The sequence below is a fragment of the Chlamydotis macqueenii genome, chromosome 13, assembly GCF_036417535.1.
Source record: "Chlamydotis macqueenii isolate bChlMac1 chromosome 13, bChlMac1.mat, whole genome shotgun sequence".
Taxonomy (NCBI): Eukaryota; Metazoa; Chordata; class Aves; order Otidiformes; family Otididae; genus Chlamydotis; species Chlamydotis macqueenii.
In genome coordinates this window covers 10,094,081-10,115,811 of record NC_141568.1, presented here as the reverse complement: position 1 = coordinate 10,115,811, position 21,731 = coordinate 10,094,081, and the positions used below count along the sequence as shown (strand labels likewise).

Here is a 21,731-nt window from a genome sequence, read left to right as displayed (position 1 = left end):
AAAAAGTGTGGGTAGTGGAGACCATTTCTTTCTTTTCTAATATGTGACAGAAGTCCTAATTCCAGCACTACTGTTACTGTTACTGATTAAGTATATTTCTGACTGTTGTGATACAATCTCTTCGTAAAAGTGACTTACAAAGCAGAACATACTTTAGTTAATTTTTTTTTCCTACAGGACATTTCTTTATCTAAATCAGACCAAAACTTCTTTACCATCACTGATTCACTTGACATCAAAAGATAGTTTTACTCGCAGATCAAGTCTTTATTGATTTCACTTTATTAAAACAATGCTGCTGCTACATTCTGTCTTCAGTTTTGGGGAAGCGACAGAAAAACCTGATCAGTGGGGAAACCTGGTAGCTATATTTAATAAGTGAGGCTTCTGTTGTAGAAATGAATCCAGGAAGAAGTAAAGAATCACAAAAGGGAAACAGATCAGTTGGTATTATTACAGTGAATAATTGCAAGTATGACAACTGTGAAGAAAAGGTTAAAAGAAGGGAAACATAATTTTATCCTCAAAATTTCTTTTACTCTCCTACTAGCTTGCCTATTATGTGCAAGTTTAAACTGTAAATTATAACTCTGACTTAACCTTCTTGTTTTCCTTTCTTTTGTTACTTGTCTTTGCAAACATCACCTTTCTCCAGAAGTCTACCTTCTGTTCTTTAAACTTTCTGGCTTTCTTTTGGTTTAGATTTATCTGTAAGTATTCTTCCTTTAGGTTATAAGATGGCCAGTCAACCAAACCTTCCCCATTAGGATTTCTGTAAGCAACAAGAAAGAAAGAGTGAATGCCCTTTTCAGTCGAGGGGGGAATTCAATCACAGTAGATAAGTCTGAACCAAGAAAACAGCTAATTCACTTTGCAGTAGTACAAATCAGTAGTATGTGTAATGGACCTCATGATTCTTACCCATTTCGAGCAAAGTTAGCCCAGTACTTCATCAAAGTTCTACTAAGGTTCTTTTCTTCCTCTGTAACTTCACCTGTGAGACAAAATACAAAATAATAATTATGATTGTCATTCCAAGTCTCAACGCTTCACAGATATTCATTTAAATACAGTTACACATCTGTCCATTGTATCAGATAGGTGAACATAATTTTAGTTAGTGTGTTATTAATTATAAATTAATCTTAATACATCAAGAAAAATATTTGCTGGTTTAATGCTCTCAGTATGAATTTACTGAGAAAACAGAAAAAGAACTGTATAGTGTTTTCTAGTGTAGGATAACATAAGTTTAAAAATATATATATATAAGCAAAAATCAAAAGGCTTGAGTAACAGATTAACAAATGCTTTTACAACATAGCTGGATTGCTCCAAAGTTCAATGGAGTAAAAGGAAATACTTTCATTTATGTAGGCTTTGAAACAGACTATGAACTACTGTGCAAATGGCAACAATAAAACCATAAAAAAGCAGTGAATTTACTTAAAATAAGTAGAATTTCTGTGTTTCTTTGTCAAAATAAAAACTGCTCCTAATTTCTTTCATGGGAGAGAAAATACTCCATCCTGAGTATTATTGTTTAATTTGACCTTTCCTTCAACTTATTTTACAACCAAAGCTATTTGGCAAATTCACAATCAGCGCTGATATAATGAGAGTGATGTTTTCTAGCAAATGTCCTATTTGCTACATTGTTGATAATATGTGTAACTTATTGTGCTTCAGAAACAGGAAATTGTACACAAGAAAGAATGGAGAACACAGCAAATGAAACAAATTCTAACAGGAGAAAGGGTTATCCTTTGGTCTCACTTAATACATGCACTTTAGTCTGACTACAATGGAAGTAGCACTACTGAACAGAATAATGCCAGAGTAATTTGTAACATTGAATGTTCTATTCCTTACTGCGCAGCTGAACATCACCGGCCAGATACGGTCCTCCAAAGACAAAGCCAACTTCATCTCCATGATCAGCTTTCACATACTCTGGTTTACTATCCCCATACGCAGTGGGGCGATGCTGATATTCAAAGAAGTAGACAGGAGCTCCAGACTCTAGAAGATGTAACATTGAGATACATAAATTATGGCTGACATCAGCTGTTTAAAATATTACTTTAAATATACCCAAAGTTTTTTACTGCACACATTTTAAATGCAATGTTACATTCAAATATGTCTTTTTATCTTTAATTCAAAATTGAGAACTCACAACACTTACACAAAAAATATGAGATTCACCTCAGGAAAACTTACAGAAAACAAAATAACACCAAATTATTTTCCAATTCTGGGTATTGGCTTATCTACACTTGAATACCAGAAAAATCTCCAGACTACAGCAGTGGGCCAAAGGACAAATTCCAGGTTGCTTTAATATGTTTTAATTTTTAAGCCTGTATTCTTCACTTAGCAAACATTTACCCGTGTTATCATGCTCTGCTCTGTTCTCCATATAGTGTGACTATGAGCACAATTGCAAGACACTAGTAGAAAGATAAAGGAGTACATACACTTGCTTCACACCATCCTGCAGACCTATAGCACTCTGCACCTCCATCGAGTTCCCACTGGGAATCTCAAGAAGGGCTGCTTACACACAACAGGGTTTGTGCCATTTGATCCAGAATGCAGCAAGAGGTTTGAATGTCCTATTAGTGCTCATTAGCTCACCCCTGTGATAATTCAGTGCTTTAATGGATGGCATGACAATTCCTACATCCCCTAGCAAGTCCAGAAATCGGTCCCGTAGCTCAGCAGAATCATCTGTGTTTCCTAGATATTCATCCACTATCACAGGCAGCAACTCTGATGGTATATCCTAAGAGGAACAGGGACAACAAGCAACAAGTTATTATTACTCTCTGGATTATCCACTAAAAATGTCATATTTTAAACTTCAGAGATTGTGCAAATATCCAAGGTAGCACCCACGTTGATGGGAAACTATGCCAGCAAATAAAACCTATTCAGACTTTTTTGGGGGGAGAAAAAGCCCAACACCAAAAAACAAACAAAAAAAAAAAAAAAAACAACCTCAGATCAAATTTGCAACAGGTTTATAAGGGTTAAAACTCCACAGTAATCAACGAAGATTCAGCAACCTCTGAGAATACCTTTGGCTTCTGTTTTCTTCAGGAGAAAAAGAGATGGGAGTAACAAAAGAAAATCTCTGAGTCCTTGAAAGATCCTCTTAGACTACAAGGCAAGGCCAATGGGATCTCCAAACACAGCTTACATTTTTAGTGTTAGAATTTGCTGCTTGAAAGATACATTTCAAAACTAGGAGTGCAAAGTAACTACTTTAAAAATGAGACTTAATTTAATGTAAACATATAGAAAAATCTGCCTTCAAACCCATCAACCAAGAAATTAGCCATCAGATACTCTAAGACTAGGATCACTATTACAGTAATTCTACATACAAATACATAAAACAAAAATGTTGGTGCAGAGGTCTAGAAGGAAAAAATCATTTATCCAAAGCCAGGCCTGACTCAATTCTGTTTCTGTGTAACACCATTCACTGTAGTCCAGTCAACTTTGCTGGGACTCTCCCCAGCGCATAACGTGACCTGAAGTCTTAGTAACACTGGAACCCAAGCAGGGAATCATAGAACACTAAACTTCACAAAGCTGTTCAATGCGTTAAAAAGCATTTTCACTTCTCAAATTAGATTACTGCAACAGTTCTTACCATCATTGGTAGTAAAAACTCTAAAGCTGAAGTGATTGATTTTTTATCTTTTATTTCCTTCAAACCTGCTATTTTTGATGTCTGCACAGAAGAAAAAAAGAATGTTATTAGCACCATTCAACTTATCCAATATTTTAACACTGGAACTACATTATTCCATCTTGTTCTTTCTACTGGTGTTTGTTTTTGAAGCATCATATCAGATGCAAAAATGCAGTACAATGCAGCAGCTGTCTTGAAAAGCTTGTATTTACTGCAGTAAATGTTTCATTGAAGGTTTCTACACAAACCACTCGTATTAAGTAGGATATTCTTAAGTCAACACGCATTGTTAAGAAACATGTAAGACTAGAAGGTACTAGGGCAGAATTGAAGCAAAAAGCTGCTTCTGTCTCAAAGGCTTATTTTCCCTCTGGTGGAGGAGATCTCAAAACTCACTGGCAGCCTCTCTGTCTCTAGTCCAGTTGTTTGAACCCTTTGAAGTAAAGATAGGGCAATGCTCCTCCTCTTTTAGAGTATTACATAAAATGACTCTTCTGCCTGCAACATGAATTAGAACAGATTCCACTTTACATTTTTCTTCTTGGACTCAGTACAAGCATACTCCCAGAGACACACAGTTACTATGCAGATTCAGGAAAAATGCTTTGTACTACATAGACGAACACAAATACTTAGGAAATGAAGAAAACACGACAAGGAAGAGAGAGGACACAAATCCATCTCCTGCAGTTTTGTGCACTGTATAGCAACTGCTCACTTTTTTGAGTTACCCATGGAATTAATATGAGAAATAATTTATGCACTGAGAGTAATGTGGGTGGGACATGCATATTATCCCCATACTCTGTCCCCAGCTGAGATTTTCAAATGATCTATTTTTCTGCATGGTAACAAGGAACACAGGGGCAATCATATAACCAGCAGTCACAGTTCATAAAGATATATGGGGTAAGTAAGCTGCTTAAGTTGATCAATGCCACATTTTTAAATATTCTATGTATCAATGCTGAATACTGTGCATGTAAAATCTGTGTGTTGTGGGGCAAAGGACTGGTTTTATTTTTCTTTTAGTAATAAGCCCTTGTCTTTTTCCCCCCTCTAACTGCATGAGGGATTAAAATTATAGGATAAGAAAAGACTGTATAAAATTGATGTTCCAAGGATGTCCACGTCGTTTAACTTGCGGGATGAAGCCTGTCTCACTGTTTTGTGACCAACTGGTTCTGGGTCACTAAAGAATCATAATGCAAGTGAAGTTTACCTTGTATATATTCAACAACAGAAAGCCTTTTGGCTATACTTAAAGGGTGTTCTACCAGCAAATAACTTCTCAGAATTGCCTCCATCAATTAACAAAAGCATTCAAAAAATGAAGAATAGCCATTAAATTACAGATCTAATATTCCAGCCAAATTCATTGTTGGTGACTCCTATCATAAACGGGACTGCATTAAATTCTTTTCCAGCCAATATCTCTTCAGGTGACTTATGAAGAAATACTCCATCCAAAACTAAGGGTAGAAATTGGATTTTCTGAAGGAAGAGAAAAAAAAGAAGAAATTACTTGTTAATAGCATTTTCCTTTTTTTTTTTCCTTCAAATCACATAATTAAATGTCCACATTTAATCTTCCAAGTGCAAAAAAAAGGGCTTGAAGAAATCTGAGTATGTACAGCCACTGTAACACACATTTTCTGTTTTTCACACAAGTACAAAATACTAGCCTGGTTGGGTCATGGTATGGAGTAATGTGATGGTTTCCTGACCCTGTGCTGCTTTGAACTGATATTAAAACATACGTATGCTTGAGTCTTGCTCAAAACTTCACAGGTGCTGTGACGCTAAACTGAAAATTCTAAAGAGAAATTAAGTGAAATTATTTCAACATTTAGAGGGTATTTCGACAAAAATCATGAAAAATCAACTTTGGAACAGGCCAACAATGAACTCTAGTCAGAGGCTGAACTACATTTTGCAAGCGTGCCATTAAAAATATCTGTTACTAAGTAAAGTTTCACCTACCGTGCTGTTAAAGACTATCTCCTTTGCTCCCTGGTTCCTTAAGCAGTTTATCAGTGAGAGCGAACTGCTTGTCTCACACTTAAATATACTTGCAATTTTCTGAAAATTATTAACAAAGACAAGAACTGTTAGCTATGAGGTGGTCTTTAAGATATTTATGGACAGAAAATTATTACAGACAGTACTGTTAATAGTTTTTTTTAGAGGCTGATTTAGGTGAGCCTGACAGGTCTTTGAGTATTTTATTTTCCTAGAAATACTACAGTTCGATCATGAAGTGAAATAATTCTGGTATACTTCTCTTTCTTGCTATATTTCCATTCACTGTCCTACAACAAACCTTGCTGTAGAGATAATACAAGGTTGTAACATAAATAAAATAAGGCATGAAAACTCAGAAAATCAACTTAAGGAGATTTACATTATTACTACCTGCTGTTTCCAAAGGAGAAATGGGAAGGTACTTACAGAGAGAAATTTAATTTTCAAAATTTTTTTTTGTTTTCTTTTATAAATTAACTTACTTGAAATAAAGGCCCTCTACAAAAGAATGGCTGAATAAAAATGGAATGCCTCTCCTGGATTCTAATTAAAATTTCCAAAATAAATTTCATAGTTACTGTATAAATTACAGTGTGCGTGAAAATGGACATATGCCTAGCTTGGCATGTGTGTAACTGAAAATACCTAACTTGACCCATAGATAATATAATGATATAAGTACACAATCTATTTTCGACACCAAAAGAGCATGGGAAGATTGCAAATAAATAGACTACTTGAATGAAAATTTACTTAGTGCTAATCTATATATTTATAGGTATGCCATGATAAGAAATTTGATCAACTTTGTTGCACAATATGCAATCAGATTTTCCTTTTTTTCTCTTTTAACCACATAATCAGATATTAGAAATAGCCTATTTTAGGCTTTAAAATTAAAAAAAAAAAAAAACCTACCTTAAGATCTGTTGAAAGAAGTAAATCTTTATCAGCAGGGATTAGAATTCCACTCTCCGATATTGCTTTATGAAAGAGACCCTTAGACAAAGGAGATAAGACCTGACAAGAAGGGAAGCACATAAAGTATTTATTCTACATTAAGTTCCTTATCACACAACTTTATGCTTGACTACACTGCTGGATTCAGTGGGAAATTACACATTTTTATGTGCTTACAGGAGAAGTCCAGACTTAGCACCATGTGCCATTAATCTTACTTTCAAAAATTAGATTAAGCATGAAATGTTACACTAATTGAGTTTTAAGGGTTGTTTTTTTTAAAGACTTTACTTTTTAATGTATCTACTGCATGCTTACATGTGCAAAAACAGAGCAAGATCCTGCAGATACGCCAAAAAGTGTGACAGAACCTGGATCTCCACCAAAGTGTTCAATATTTTCTTGGATCCACCGAAGAGCTGCTACTTGATCCAAAAATGCCCAGTTGCCACGAGCGTGTTCATCACCAGTACTGAAAGAAAAACAGCATAAGCTAACTTCTCAGGAATATTAATAGTTCTTCTAATACCTAAATAAAATAAACCTCACCAACTTACATTTTGTGCAGTGTCATATTTGGCCAAGGAAAGGACTGTATAGACTACTGACCTAAAGCCCCTCAGAGTCAGATCTAAGTTCCGCTGACCTTACTTGCCTCTGCTGTTTGTTCACCCATACACAGACGGATTCCTGGCCTTTACACTATATGATTTTTTGCTTTACATACCAATAGATGGAAGCAAAGGCAAGAACAAACATCCTATTCAGAACGAAATAAGCCCAACTACCCAACTATGATTTGACAGTAGTCTACAATCAAATGTAATTTACAGACATTTCTTAATGTTCTTAAGCCCTGATGACGGTGAACTATGCACATTTAAACCACTGTAACAGTGGGAAGCTGGTATAGAAATTCAGCTGATTTAGAAAACAAAACTACCTATGTTTTAAATATGATAGGAAGTATTTTGTAAAAAGTGAAATAGGTCATCTTACTTGAAGAATCCAAGGAGTCCAAGTCTGTACTGAATTATTACTACCACAATGTTCTCATAGGCTGACAGTGCAGAACCATCAAACCTAGAAGCACCACCAAATATAAAATTGCCTCCATGGATCCACACCATTACCTTACGGAAAAAAAAGAGCGAGGCACTTTTATACATTGCTTGGTAGATTTCATTTGAAAAAGGAAGACACCAGAGAATTAGGAACTCCAAATCACCAAAGCTCAATGGGAGCTGAATTCTAGGTTGGTGGACTTCGAATTTTACATACTAATATTATTTTTGCTAATGCAGCATCACATTTTCAAAAGCAATTAAGTGACTTAGGAGCTATCATTAGGTGCAAACTTTGTACCACACAAGTTTGTACAATGGGTTTACGTACAGGTAACTTGTCCTTCTTGTTTGAACCAGCAGGGCAGTAAACATTTAGATACAAACAGTCCTCAGAAGTTCGGAAGTTCGGGTGTTTTTCTTTAAAGTTTTTTTCAGCGTTTTTCAACATGGATAGATCTTGAGGACATCTTCACAAAAGAAAGTGTGATTATTAGTAACTAGTAATCAAATTGCAATAGCAACAATGTAACAACAATAGAGAAAACACACTTTCTTTTGCCCCATGGACTGAATTCCCACAGGGTGCTCAAATTTTGTGTTATTTATATACAGTTAGAGCTGCAACCTGTAAAAGCACACCTCTATACTTGTACTTAAAAAGCTGAATTATTTCAGCACAGTATAAGAAGAAAACGTGATTTCCAGGAATTTCCCAGGAATTCTTTATGGCTCCTAGTCCCACAGTTCTTTTGAAATATTTCAGTACTGGCAGCGTATTCACTACCAGTTAATACAAGCTCCTTATCAAAAATCAGACCTGTGTACCCTAATAAACACCACAACACTGACAAACACAAGCAGGTTCTATATATAAATGAACTGAATGCCTCTCACAGTGGTGGGTAAGAAGTTGCATCTCTCAGATCATTCCAGGGTTCAGGTGGCTCAGGTGGGGAAAACCTCAGGGATCCAACAGGTGCTTTTGCAAAAGGAATCCCAAGGAAAACATTTACAAGTCTGTCTGTCCCCTTCACAGTTGTTTGTCGCCCTTTGAGCCGTCCAAGTGTGATAGTTACTTCTGGCTCAGCACCAGTCTGTCCTAAGTAACATAGAAGGTAAAAAAAAAAAAAAAAAAAATTTGAATCTTCATGATTATCAGATAGGCTTTTCAATTAAACATTTTTACTGACTGTTTAACTTAGAAGATTTCAGCTTGCTCCTTTCAATTTTGTTCAGTTTTCATTTTGCTTTTGCGCAATGATGGAGACCCCCTGCCAAACACTCCCATAGCTGGCTCTGCCAATGACAACTGGAGCTAGGTAAGACATTGTTTACTCACTGTGCAAGAGCATACAGCTTAAAAACAATTTTCAGAGCAAACAGCAACTGTCAAAATCATTAACATTTTCTAAATTTGTGATCCAATAAGATCTTAAAAAATATTTTGTTTAGATAATTCAGAAATGGTTTTGCTTTCTAGCTTTTAAGAAAGATAGAAAATTTTATTTTCATAAAATCACCTCAGAAATTGTTGCATCTCACAAAACCAGTAATTGTTGCACCAAGCTTATTACGATACTTTTGCAGATTGCTAATGCAAGTAAAGGGCATGTACTGCCTTTGAAAATCACTACACTGCAACTTGTTAGTGCCATCACTTCCCCAACAGCAATAATAAGAGATTTTGCATCTCACCTTCTGCTCCGCAAGTGATGAATGCTATACTATAAAACAAGGTATAAAGCAAAGCAATCTGGCTTTGAGGAGCCATTTTTCAACCCCGTTTGGACTCTAGATTATGTTCTGTTTTTATGAGGAAGAGAATGGTACAAAGGTCCCTGACAAGGGCACTCCGAGTAGGGAGTGCAGCTAAATTCCTTTTCGAACACGCACTGCATTAAGCACTTTCAGAGCTGTACTTGACACAGAACATAGACACAATCCCTTAGTGTAACACACCTAATCATTACCTGATCCTGAGAATGGATGACCTGAAAATGACTCAACACCATTGAACAACAACAAAAGGTCTAATCATACTTAATCTACTGTCAGTCCTACAAGCAGAGAAAAAGTGAAGCTCTGAAGAGGCTGCAGAGCTGTGGGCACTTAAATTCTTGTAAAAATCCCCCAAATCAACAACAAAATCCTCACCAAAAACCCCAGGTTTGCAGATTACAAATAACTAGGAGGTAACAATTAAAAAAGAGAGAAACAAAAATCAAAATAGTTAATTCTTGCAGAGGTTTTAATGAGAGACAGCACATCTGTACCATAACAGACACTATATGTGCTTTCCAGCAGAGACTGGCCTCCAGCCTCCAAAATGGTTATTTATCCCTTTTTGAATAAAAATAGGCCTCCTGGATTTTTCAAAATTAAAAGGGAGATTAAAGCGGAGAGTCTGATTATAGTATCTTCTCTATGAGCAGCCTCAGTGGAGGTCAGAAAGCAAGGTTTACTTACAAACACCTTATGGGGTACGTACTTCCCTCAAAAAAGTGGGAAAGGGCCATGACCTCACCTTCTCTGTAAAATCGCTTCCTACAGGGGAAATAGGCTGGCAATCCAACAGGTAGTTTTTGCCTTCTGTCTGAAAAACCCCTAAAAAAAGTGTGCAGTTTGTAGAAGCATGACATTCCTCAGTGTGGATGACTGGCCCGAAGCAGATTAGCCTCAAGGCCACCTTTATAGTTGGGCCTACAAGTCCAGTCTGCTCCACTAACTCCCAATTTCCAACTGGCAAAACACTCTCTACTGGGTCTTTGTCTTTGTAATGGGTCTCTGTCTTTCCACTTCTGATTCGTTTCACATCTCCTGGATGAATGGTGTCATTAGCACTCAGTTGCAAAGCATACTGCTTCAGGCTCCTCTGCACTGCTTTCACTTCCAGCACGGACACTCACAAAGCCTGTGAAGCCAATTTCCCCACAGAACATGTTAAGTTCTTCCTGCTAGGGATACAGAGGTTTGTCAGAGTCAGTCAATTCATCTTTATCAAAAAGGGCTGCAAGTGAGCTAAAACAAGATTTTCAGTGCAAGAGAATTCAGTGCTACTTACACAGTTTTCTTGAGTCTCTGCATTGGGATAGCTTTGGAAAAGTATCCCAATTTCTCATCAATTTCACCTGGAACCATGCAAATATGCATTGTAGAACATAACTTGCCTCTTATTTCTTATACTTCCCTCAAATCTTTCTCAAAAATCCTTTCTGTTGCAGTTATTTTTGTTCCAGTCCAATATGAATAGCCCTGGGATTGTTGTCAATTCTTTTGCTGGACTGGAACACAGACCAAAACCAGCAGACAGATTTCAACATATAAGAATAGGTGTGCACACCTTTTTGTGTACGTACGCACCCATACATACGTACATATGTACACATGTACATATATGAGGCAGGGAGCAAGGAGTTGGAAAAAGCAGGATTCCATAAGGCTACTTAAGTTAACACTTCCATCACTGAAATCCAACAAGTTTGGATCCAAGTGCACTTCTTGCACTGCCAAACTGAACTCTCTTTATCTAACTAAAAAAAAAAAACAACCAACAAACAACAAACCAAAACAAACACAAATCACTTTTAAACTCAGCCAACATCTTTGCCACTAAGGGTAAGTCAGCTCAGTCAGCTTTGTATTTCCTAAAGAGCCAGAAAAATAATGCTTACCAACAAAATTTGTTATCCAAAATAACATACACTAATTGAAAGACCAACTTAAGATAACGAAAGCATTAAGAAGTGAACTTTAATGCCAATGTAATCTATATATTACCTGAATATAACAAAAAACAAAGATGAAAGCAGAAACAAATGGAAACTTTGCTCGCAGGTAGTTTGCCTGTCTTATTTAAAGTATCAGCAGATGACTAAACATATCAGTAATCTTCAAAAGAGGTCCTGCTGGGGGCAAACCCAATCTGGCCCAACTCCCTGCAGTTAAAAGCACACCTGACTTAAATACAATTTCTGCAAGGCAGTGGTGAACAACAGAACCACAACATACATCTTCTCTTCCAGCTGTGGCATCTTTTGAAGCAGCAAGTCTCAGCTCCTTTCAAAGCCTCTTTTATTTCTGCCAGATGCCAGGGAAAATGCCGCTCTCTTCCTGGGGAGCATGTTCGCATATTCTTACGCATAACCATGACCTGACATGAAAAAATCCAAACCCTATACAGATCATTTTTTTTTGCAAAGTGAAATCAAACATACAGCCAGGAATCTAAAACAGGCAATATACGGTATGCTTACACAGGAGTATGGGCTTTAACTCCATTATAAAGGGATGTATGAAGCCAAAACAGGTCACCATTACAGTCTATCACTCCAGTTTCTTGTTTGCAGGTTTTTTAGATACTTTGCTACCCCTGCTCCCTCCTAACTGCCCTAGAGCCGACGCTGAGGGCCCCCCATCACGCCTGCCCTCCGCAAGCCGGGCCAGTTCCGCTCCTTGCCCACACGAGAGCACTCCCGCCACGGGGAACGGCCGACCGCGCCGCCTGCGCCCCCGGTGCGTCGGCGAATGGCGTCCGGGCTGCTTCCGTCCCGCCGCCGGCGCCGCTGTGCCACCGCCAGCAGCGCCCGCCCGGCAGCGGAGGCGGGGAGCACGGGGGCCTGAACGGCAGCCATGGTGGGCCCGGGCGGCGGGGCGCAGCTGGAAAACGCCAACCCCCTCATCTACCGCCGCTCGGGGGAGCGGCCGGTGACGGCGCGAGAGGAGGACGACGAGCTGCCCGACTCCATCGACGACCGGGAGATCTTCGATATCCAGGCCGAGGGCGGGCGGGCCAGGGCCGCTGGGGCGGCAGGGCAGGGGAGGGTGGGTCGGGTCGGTGCAGCTCCGCTCCGCTTTCCTTAACCCGGCAACATCTCATTCGCTCCATTAACGACCCCGAGCACCCCCTCACCCTGGAGGAGCTGAATGTCGTCGAGCAAGTGCGAGTGAAAGTGAGCCCCCCAGACGCGCTTACCTTCCCGCCGCCGCGGCACGGCCGGCCCGCACCTGCGTGCTGTGCTGCGGGGCAGCGCTGCCGCTGCCGTTGCCGTCTGGTTATCCTAATTTTTTTTTTATAACGTTGGAAGAGGTTTATTATAGCAGTCTGCTGCAGATAAACATAGTATTTAAAAATGCCACTGAAGAGAACGATAAGAGGGAAAGTACAGCTCCGAGGTTCATTTCACGTAAAATGCTCCCAGCTAGCTCGGGGTGAAGGCAGTGAGGTTTGTACATGGAAAGTGTTTGCTTTTCTACAGGTGAATGATGCAGAAAGCACGGTGACGGTAGAGTTCACTCCAACCATTCCTCACTGCAGCATGGCCACGTTAATTGGCCTCTCCATAAAAGTAAAATTGATCAGATCTCTGCCTGAGAGATTTAAGGTGAGTAATCAAATAACTCTGGAAAGCAAAAGAGGGGGATTGTGCTTGAAAAGGGGAAATAAAAAGAGGGGGGAGAAGCTAACTAACTTACAGTGAAAAAGACCTGGGTGAGTGAAACGCTGCAGGAACCAGAGAGGGCAGCGAACTAAAATAACGATGCAGAATTACAATTCTGTGACAGTCAAGACGAGGGTGAGTGGAGTTATGGAGGGAGGCATGTGCGTGAGACAACGGGAGGTTGGTGCCTCATCCCCCTGTCTGAAGGAGGCTTAAGCAGATGGGAATGTAGAATATTCAGTGATTTTAGACCTTATTTTAATCTGCTATATACAGTAACTGGTATTGTCAAGAATGTCCTTTTTTCTCCTCTTTGTTATTGTGTTATTATTAAATAGTTTGAACTTGAGCTTTCAATGTTTTATTGACTTGTTCCCTCTTTCTTTCCTTTTTAAGTTGGATGTTCATATAACACCAGGAACACACGCCTCTGAGCATGCAGGTGAGGTTTCTAATGCTGTGTTGCGTGTTTTTGTTTTTTTTTTTTTTAATTTTGAAAATTTGAGAGGAGAGAGACTCCCACACCTGCAGAGCAGCTGTTTAGTATCTGAGACTTTGCATGCGTCAGCTTCTGGGGGATGTTACAGAACAGGAGCGTGTAATAATGACACAGATATGTCCTGTACCGTACTTTAAACATCTCCTCAGGCAACCTGTGCTCTCAGCTGGTCATTGATTTGCCCGGCTTATGGAGGTGTCAAAAAATGGGAGAAGCTGGGGGGAAGTTTCTTCTTGTCTTGTACCTATACGTGTGTGGCTCCCTGCTGCCGAATCATAAACAGCTTGCTGGTTTAACTTGTGATAACGTGGTAGCTTTGAGTGTAACTCTGCAGTGTACTTAGCATCTGCAGAATGACTAGTCTACCTGAGTACCACAGCAACAGTGTGATTATGTGTCTCAATGTAAAATGCTCTTTAAAAAGACATTGTATATCAATATTTTGACTGGTTTCTTGTCATGTTTTTTTCTGCAGTTAATAAACAGCTTGCCGATAAAGAACGTGTAGCAGCTGCTTTGGAAAACTCTCACTTACTGGAAGTGGTGAATCAGTGTTTGTCTGCTCGATCGTAATTGCCTGATGAGGAAATCGTTAGTATTCTGCTATGTTAAACTGATTTTGTATATAAGTGGTGATGCTAGTGTTACACTATACATATATCTATGAGCAAAATAAAATCACTTGGGTTTTCTTAAAGAAATGTTTCATTACTCCTAGTAAAAATAGTATATGGTAAATCAGCTTACAAGCAGCTGCAAAAATATAATGAAAACTTACTTTTAAATTTTATTAGTCATTGCATAGGAAGGATTTTTCTTTAAAAAGATTTGTTTCAACCTGTTTTTAACTGGTTTCTCACTTTCCAAAATTAGTTATAATCTGCCTTTTAGAAGTGGATTTTGCACATTGGACTTACAAGTACACTAAGCTAATTGGTAGTTAAAATATTTACATTCATATGACTGTTTTGGACTGCTAATACAATTTTACCTTCAGGCATCAAAAATTGTCTAAGTTCATGTGCGCAAAGTTGTAACACATTTTAGCCATAATTGCAAACACTTCTAAGTCTGTTTTTTATTACATTAACCTGGATTAGCCAAATATGGAGGGCTCTTTAGACCTGTGTAAAACGTGATTTATTTTTAATTACTCATTACTTGTGGTAGGAAATGTAGTATCTTTGAGGTAGGTTGGTTGGTTTTTTTTAATGCACCTGCTACAAGATAGGAGGAAGTAATTCATAGTTTTCACTATGAACAGTCCAGCTACTGTCTGCTGAAAGACTTGCCTGGCAAAGTTTGACAGCTAAATGACAAGTTTTGCTTTAAACATATTGAGATTTACTAGTAATACCTAGCTTGTGCTTCTGGTCCAGGAAATGGGGCATTTACTAAACTACTGTCTTTGGTAGAAATTGACAATAGGAAAATTCATTAAGAGAATTCCAGAATTAGTTTCAACTTTTGTAAAATATGTTTCTAATTGTGGACCTATCAGGTGTTTTAGTGCCTGCACACATGCAATGTTACCTTCATCGTCATCAGTTATCTAGAGAGCAACTAATACACTTTTTAAAAAGTAGATTGTGCTCACCTCTTTGATGGTAGTGCTTTACATTTCAGCAGCATTTTCTGTTGGAGGGTCTCAGATGCTATCTTAATGGTGAAGCTTATGAACTCTGCAACAGCCTTAATCAGCTTATTTGGCTTAGCATCCTTTGAACGATCAGCACTTGCTTGGATGTATGAGTGCAACTGTAAATAAAGACAATATTTATCTAGTTTTAATACTGGGAATGGAGCAGAATGACCCAGATGCTAATAGTATCTTTCCTCTCTGCCTCTCTTTCTGAATCACTGAACTGATTAGTTCTGACATTGCCAACCTTTGCACCACAAATGAAACTTCAGCCATGGCAGCTGGCAGTGCATGCAGGCAGCTCACAGGCAACACGCTTGGTTGGTTTGATTTTGTTTTCTGGGTGTGTTGTTTTGTTTGTTTGTTTGTTTTTTAATAGAAAATGAATTTTACCTTCCCAGATTTTGGGGAAGAAAGGAATGCAAATATGTGCCAGGGGGAAAACAGAAGGATTACTAAGCTGACAACAGATTGCTTCAACCTACACTCCAAAGAGAGAAGGAATCAGTAAATTATGCTTTACTGAATTTTGGCTTTCACCACTACATAATAATTGTGTTAAATAATTCATTGGGATGTTGGCACTCGCCTTATGAGGCACATGTACATAGTAACCCTGGGGGTGCATTTACCTTTTCAGAGAAGCAACAGTATATGGTTAGATTGTTTAAATTTATAGTACGTAGTTGAGGGATGACTTTTTGATAAAGGGCCTCTATTGTGGGACATCGAAGAAAAGGTCTGACTTCTGCTACTTAGGGATGGAAAATTCTATTACTTTAGTTCTGGATGTTTCTTTAAGTGATGTGGATATTACATTTTTGAGATGATAGAAACAACAGTGAGGGCAAACCATGGTTACTTTGCTGAAGATCACAGGTGGTCCTATATGGGCTCCCCTAGTTTTAATGATCATTAGCTGGCTCCTGCTATATGGAGAGAAAGTGGGAGAAGAAAATATGAATTTGATACAAGTATTTCCTTTTAGACTTTTCTTTTTCCAGAAAGCTACTCCTAAATTTAGCCTCCAGAATGCTTTGTAATAGGACACATTCCATCAGAAACTATGACCCTCTAGAGAAGCCGTGTTGAATACAAATAGCCTCATTCAAGTGCAGGAAAAATGCCAGAAGCAGACATCTGTTTCACATTCCTAGGCTCTGAGCAGAGCCTTCCAGGGGTGGCTCAGTGGCATTCACTACTCTCAGTCTGCAAACACTGCAACAGAAGCTCCCTAGGGCAACGGGCTGTGTTGTGCGCTGGAGTCACCTGCTGTGTGTTTGAGCCCGCAGACCAGCACAGTTCGTGTATCTCGGGCTCCAGCACTCCGCACATAACTCAGGCCTGCCCACACAGTCCTGCTCCCTGGGAGGAAACAAAACATCTTCCCAGCTGGTCGCATACTGTCATTGTTGCCTAGTACCAGCAATCTGAAACTTTTGAAGACTGTTTGCTGAGTGACAGGGAAGCAGCTCAGCAGTTTTCTATCCAGAGGCGCAGCTGAACTGTCCGTGGAAGAAGTGACAGGAAGAACTTCACACTTCAATGGCAAAATTTCTTGTGCTCCTTGGGTGGAGTGTGTATCACACACTGAACAGTTAAAGTTATTTCGGCCTTCTGGCTGTGCTTAACGTTGATGTGTTTACGTCAATAAAATGCTTTGATAAAGATCTCCCTCTGGAGCATTGATTTATAAACTGCGTGTTTTACAATGTATTTTTTTCCATAGCTGTTAAAAACATTTCCATAGCTGTTAAAAACATTTTAGCCTGTCAAGCAGACAACTATACCACTTCCCCTTCCTTTACAAAATGCACTGTTTGGTGTAAATACAGACTGAGTAAATGGCAGTCAACTTTTTTCCTTAAACAAAATAAAAGTTTATAGCAAAATCTTTCAAATGTTACTATGGAAAGGTAGTTATCAGCAAAAAAGAATAAAACCAGGGAAGTTGAGGCTATTACCTGTGTGTTTAAGTCTGCTGGTATGTCTCACAACCATTTGCCAGTAACATTTAATAGAAAGCACATAAAATTTTTCATTCCAGAGAATGCTAAAAATACACATTTCTACAAAGCATACAAACAGCAAAGATCCCTCCCTTTATTCAATGCACTTCGGTATTGCAGAAGACATGTTATCACATTCTGTAACCTTCTTAGGTATTTCTTATTACCGATTCACATATTTCTTCTTTCATGTCTTACCTGTAAACAGCTTTTACATTCTGTGGCAGGTTATCTCCAGTTCTTAACTTTCCTTTGTGGATCAAAGGAGCAGCCCTGTCTGCAGTGATAAAAACATCCTGGGTGGGTGGGTGGGTGGGTGGGTGAGTGGAAGCCCTGGGCTCCCAGCTTCATTGCACTCACTCAGTGGGGTTGCTGACTAACTTGCCAGTTGTCTCATTAATTTTGTTGCTTTTCAGAATCTTGTTGCAGCACATGCAAGCTTCAGATGCCAAGGCTGTCCTCTTTAGTACAGAAGTTAAAATAGTCTCTGGTTCCTGCCATTAGCTCAGCTCCCAGCATAGGGCTGGAGAGAGAGAACAGGGCAGAAGTTAATTTCCAGCATGTCTGCTGAACAAATATAACATGGGAATAGGGAGCAGTTGTGGCCCTGGAGTTTTGGGAAGACATGTGAAGGAAAGAGAAGGAAATGGCAGGAGTGTACAACACCTCGCTGTGCTGCCCCTAGCCGGGGTATGCCTCCAGCCTCAGTCTGTGGCAGTATGGAGAACAAGGAGCTTCTACGATGCCGGAGGCTTTGTCTTCCAAATTGCAGGAGAAGTAAGTCAGCTCCCATTGCCTTATGCTAGACATCTCCCACCCTTCTGGTTTCCTTGTTCCCTACAAGGTGTCTGCCTGAAAGGGAGATTCCTGCGTGGAGCCTGTAGCCAAGTCATGGCCTCCCTCTACCCTCTCTTGCTGAGCTGTTAAGCAGCCCATCCCATTAGTGACCTCACACTGCTGCAGGTAACGAGAAAGTCCTTGCTGTCCCACTGCAGGTAAGTCACAAACAGCAGGAGACAGGAAGATCAGAGGGACAAGTGTCTACGTAAAACTAATGCTTTAAGCTGACAAAGGGAGATGCGCACCTTGCTAGATTATAAGTGCAGTAGCCAAGGAGTGTGGGCAGTAAATGTGTCCATCCTGAGCCAAGCAGGAAGACCCAGCAACTGGCAAGTCATCACTACCAAACTCTGCTGGACATGATCCTCTCCGTTATTCTGATGTAACTTTGAGATGATGGTTTATCACAGCACTTTTTTTCCTAATCTACCCAAGTTTAGTTTCATCTGGGTTCCCATCAGATGTGTCACACACGGCTTTGACCAAAATAACCTCAGTAGATTGTCAGGAGCTTGCTTAACCCCAGGATGCCTGGCAGCTTGATTTCTCTGCACTTTTGCTAATGGAAGAGCTGGCACATGCTCTGTCTAAGGACTATGAAGGTATCTAAGCAGCAATATTTTTTCTTTCCCCTGCAAAGTGACAAATAAATCATTCATGTAGTTTGAAACGCTTGCAGAGAAAAACCAATAAATGCCAACAGATTCCAAATTCTTTCCTAACAGTTTGAATAGAACAAAACTAGTTTTATCACTGAAAATCAGAAAATAGTTAAAAAAAGAACAGCAGCCAATGTTTTTATAAACAATTACTTTTGAGGCAGATAGAAAATACTGATTAGGAATGAGTCACATAAATAATTTCTCTTCAAATTTGTACAGACTTATTTTCACAACAATGCATTTTAGACACTGTTTTTTGAAACATAAGCCAATAATGTAAAGAGCCTGTCAAGTTCCACGTTATTAATGATTCCTATTAGTGGCAAAATTGAATAGGAGCTTGAAACGGGAGCTGTTATTTAAACAATTTCTTCCCCTCCCCCTTCAGACTCACCATTTTGGGTCTGATCCTGCTAACTCAGAGCTTTAATTGAGGTTATATTCTGGATTATATTTTTAGCACAGAAGTGATGAAGTCTTGCTACGTTTATTTTTGTTGGAAGGAGAATATTGGGCCGTTCCTAGTAAAACAATTAAGAGTTAATTTATTTTTTAAAATAAAAAGTAAACATTGTATCAGCTTTAACCTCAATCATAACTGTCTTACTTTAAATGCATATGCCATTTGCGTGTACATGTTTCAGTTCATCTGTAGTCTAAGCACTTAACTCCACAGGAGATGTATGTACGCAGTTACCGAGTCATGTAATTAATAGTTTTCTCCATTTTATGGCTAAATAAATAAACACTATAGCTTAGATGCAAATTGTATACACATCAGTTAATGTTTCATACCAATTTACCACTTTCAACATATTCTACAAATCCTTAAAATTGCAGGAAATTTGCTATGAATGTTAGGAAGATGGTGTACCTTCCTCTGACATTTTACTGTGATTCAGTCTTCATCCTCTTAAAAGTTGCTTGAGTCTTTCACTGAGTACAAATAGATTGTGTCTTTTTTTGGCTTGCAGGCCTAACAGGGCAATCCTTCCTTCACCACAAAGAGTGACAAAATGAAAGAGAAAATATGGTATGAATTGTGCGTTGGTCCAGCTGGGAAGAATGGAAGCCATTCCACAGAACAGGCTCTGGAATATACAAATATACGTGCCAAAGAGAGGAAATACATACACGAAAGCTGCCAAGACTGATGTAATGTCTCTGATTAGCTACACTCAGGTCTGTACCAGAAAAACTACTTGCCACAGAAACTAGCATATGCTCTCACAAACACAGACAACTTGAGAGGGACTGCCCTGCTCCAGGACAGACGTTTCTCTGGTGCCCGCAGGTCTCCTGCCAGCTGTGCAAAGTCTGTCCCAGCCACGCAGGGCTGCCCCGCTGCATCCAGACTGGGAAACAAAATTTGAATGCTCTGCAAGTTAAATACGTTTTTGCATGTACAGACAATTGTCAAATTAGCGAGATGTAGAAAAGGGAATACAGGAGAAATAGAAAACGGGACAGCTGAAATCGTGGGCCGAGATCATGAATCCCGGTGTGGCTCAGGGGCTGATAACAGCACCCTGGCAGACGGTGTTATGATTTCACACAGGCCAGCGGCTGTCCCGAGACCTGGCCAGCACAAATCTGGATAAGAAAAAAGGGAAGATGTCTTCACCCAGCATCTCAGAGCTAGTACTGCCTGTTGAGGCTGGAAAGAGTCCCCCGAAAGCCCAGAAGTTGGCCTGGCACCTCTGTCATCCTCTGTTTGCCAAGGTCATTGACCTTATCTGGGGCACCAAGGCATCGATGCCCATGCTGTACCTGCTAGATCACATCAGTTTGTCAGCTTGCACTTAACAAAATCCCCTCACATGCATAAAATCAGTGTTCCCCATTCTCAACAGCTCGGTCCGTACACATAGTGATGGACTGCACATACAACAGGATGTCTTTTCCACTCATAAAATCTCTTTTTTAAAGCTGACATTGTTTCAGCTGAGCTGAGATACAATTTATTTCAGCTGACTTGGTAATTATTGAAGTATTCAATTTTAATTAGGATGATGGTTAATGAAATCGGCCATAAAATCATCCATGGGTTTTAGTCTTTGTAAAAAAATGACAAATATGTAACAGATATAGAGAAATAAATAGGAACAGTATACGATGCATTGCTATTTTCTTTCACACCTAATCAAGGGAAGTCTATATATCACTATGACTTGACGGTGACAGGATGACAAACTCGTTACTACAATGAACCGCTTTCTTCTTATAAGGCAGAAAAACCCACTGCATCTGTATGAGATCATCTAGAAAAGCCCTCCTTCCTGAAAAATACTATATTCTTTTTTTTGTTGCCTAGCTACATGCTGCTGTTACCTTAGAAGGCTGTAGATTCATCTGAATGATTCTGGTGATTGTGCTCAAGCAGAGGAGTAATGCAAATATATAACCCTTTCTTTGGTGAAGATTATGAAAGAAAGAGGGGAGCGTGAAAAGAAAGAGCCTTTGCAGAAGAGCAATTCACTGTATTCATCATATTCTTTTTGACATTAATTGTTGAATAAAGACCATTTACCCCCACAGCCCTAGGTGCATGAGCAGGCAGTGAAATCACAAACGATGCTTTTGACGTGAGAGCCTGATGCCAAGGACGTGTTTGCCTGGTTCATGTTAATTACTGCTGTGAGTAAGTGTAGAGAAGGGAAAAGACAGTGGAGACCCGATTCTGATCTGGTTTCCAAAACTGTAAACCAGGAAAAATGCCATGAAAGGCAACCAATTTGCTGAATTTTGTTACCACCAGAATTGGTTATCATCAAGTCCTTTGAATACAAGTAGCTTCTATGACCTGGAAAATTAAGAAAGTCCATTTTAAATGCCTAAGGCCCAAAGATCTACATTGTAATGTGCTTGTCAAAGAAACCTCTG

General features: G+C 39.3%; 2 protein-coding genes across 9 annotated transcripts; one reads left to right on the top strand and one right to left on the bottom strand.

Moving 5' to 3' along the window:
* Positions 1-259: 259 nt before the first annotated feature.
* On the bottom strand, positions 260-9,541 carry LOC104483039 (fatty acyl-CoA hydrolase precursor, medium chain-like). Of its 2 annotated transcripts, XM_086757938.1 has the most exons (13): positions 9,454-9,541; positions 8,653-8,857; positions 8,087-8,225; positions 7,691-7,824; positions 7,010-7,163; positions 6,650-6,751; positions 5,690-5,788; positions 5,060-5,200; positions 3,665-3,745; positions 2,641-2,788; positions 1,873-2,022; positions 922-994; positions 260-772 (listed from the first exon to the last, which is right to left on the bottom strand). In XM_086757938.1, the coding sequence occupies exons 1-13, from the start codon at positions 9,527-9,529 to the stop codon at positions 583-585; spliced, it is 1,692 nt and encodes a 563-aa protein (XP_086614064.1). In that variant the 5' UTR covers positions 9,530-9,541; the 3' UTR covers positions 260-582. The 2 variants fall into 2 exon arrangements, with proteins under 2 accessions (XP_086614064.1, XP_086614065.1); XM_086757939.1 differs by lacking the exons at positions 7,691-7,824; positions 8,087-8,225.
* Positions 9,542-12,311: 2,770 nt separating this feature from the next.
* Positions 12,312-20,964, top strand: CIAO2B (cytosolic iron-sulfur assembly component 2B). Of its 7 annotated transcripts, none has more exons than XR_015260050.1 (7): positions 12,313-12,525; positions 12,630-12,707; positions 13,014-13,139; positions 13,593-13,638; positions 14,171-14,286; positions 15,569-15,657; positions 16,342-17,012. XR_015260050.1 is itself a non-coding variant. In XM_086758296.1 (6 exons), the coding sequence occupies exons 1-5, from the start codon at positions 12,388-12,390 to the stop codon at positions 14,266-14,268; spliced, it is 486 nt and encodes a 161-aa protein (XP_086614422.1). In that variant the 5' UTR covers positions 12,312-12,387; the 3' UTR covers positions 14,269-14,286; positions 16,326-17,012. The 7 variants fall into 7 exon arrangements, 5 of the variants coding, with proteins under 5 accessions (XP_086614422.1, XP_086614419.1, XP_086614421.1 ...); XR_015260049.1 differs by having other exon boundaries at positions 16,326-17,012; XM_086758296.1 differs by lacking the exon at positions 15,569-15,657 and having other exon boundaries at positions 12,312-12,525; positions 16,326-17,012.
* Positions 20,965-21,731: the final 767 nt, after the last annotated feature.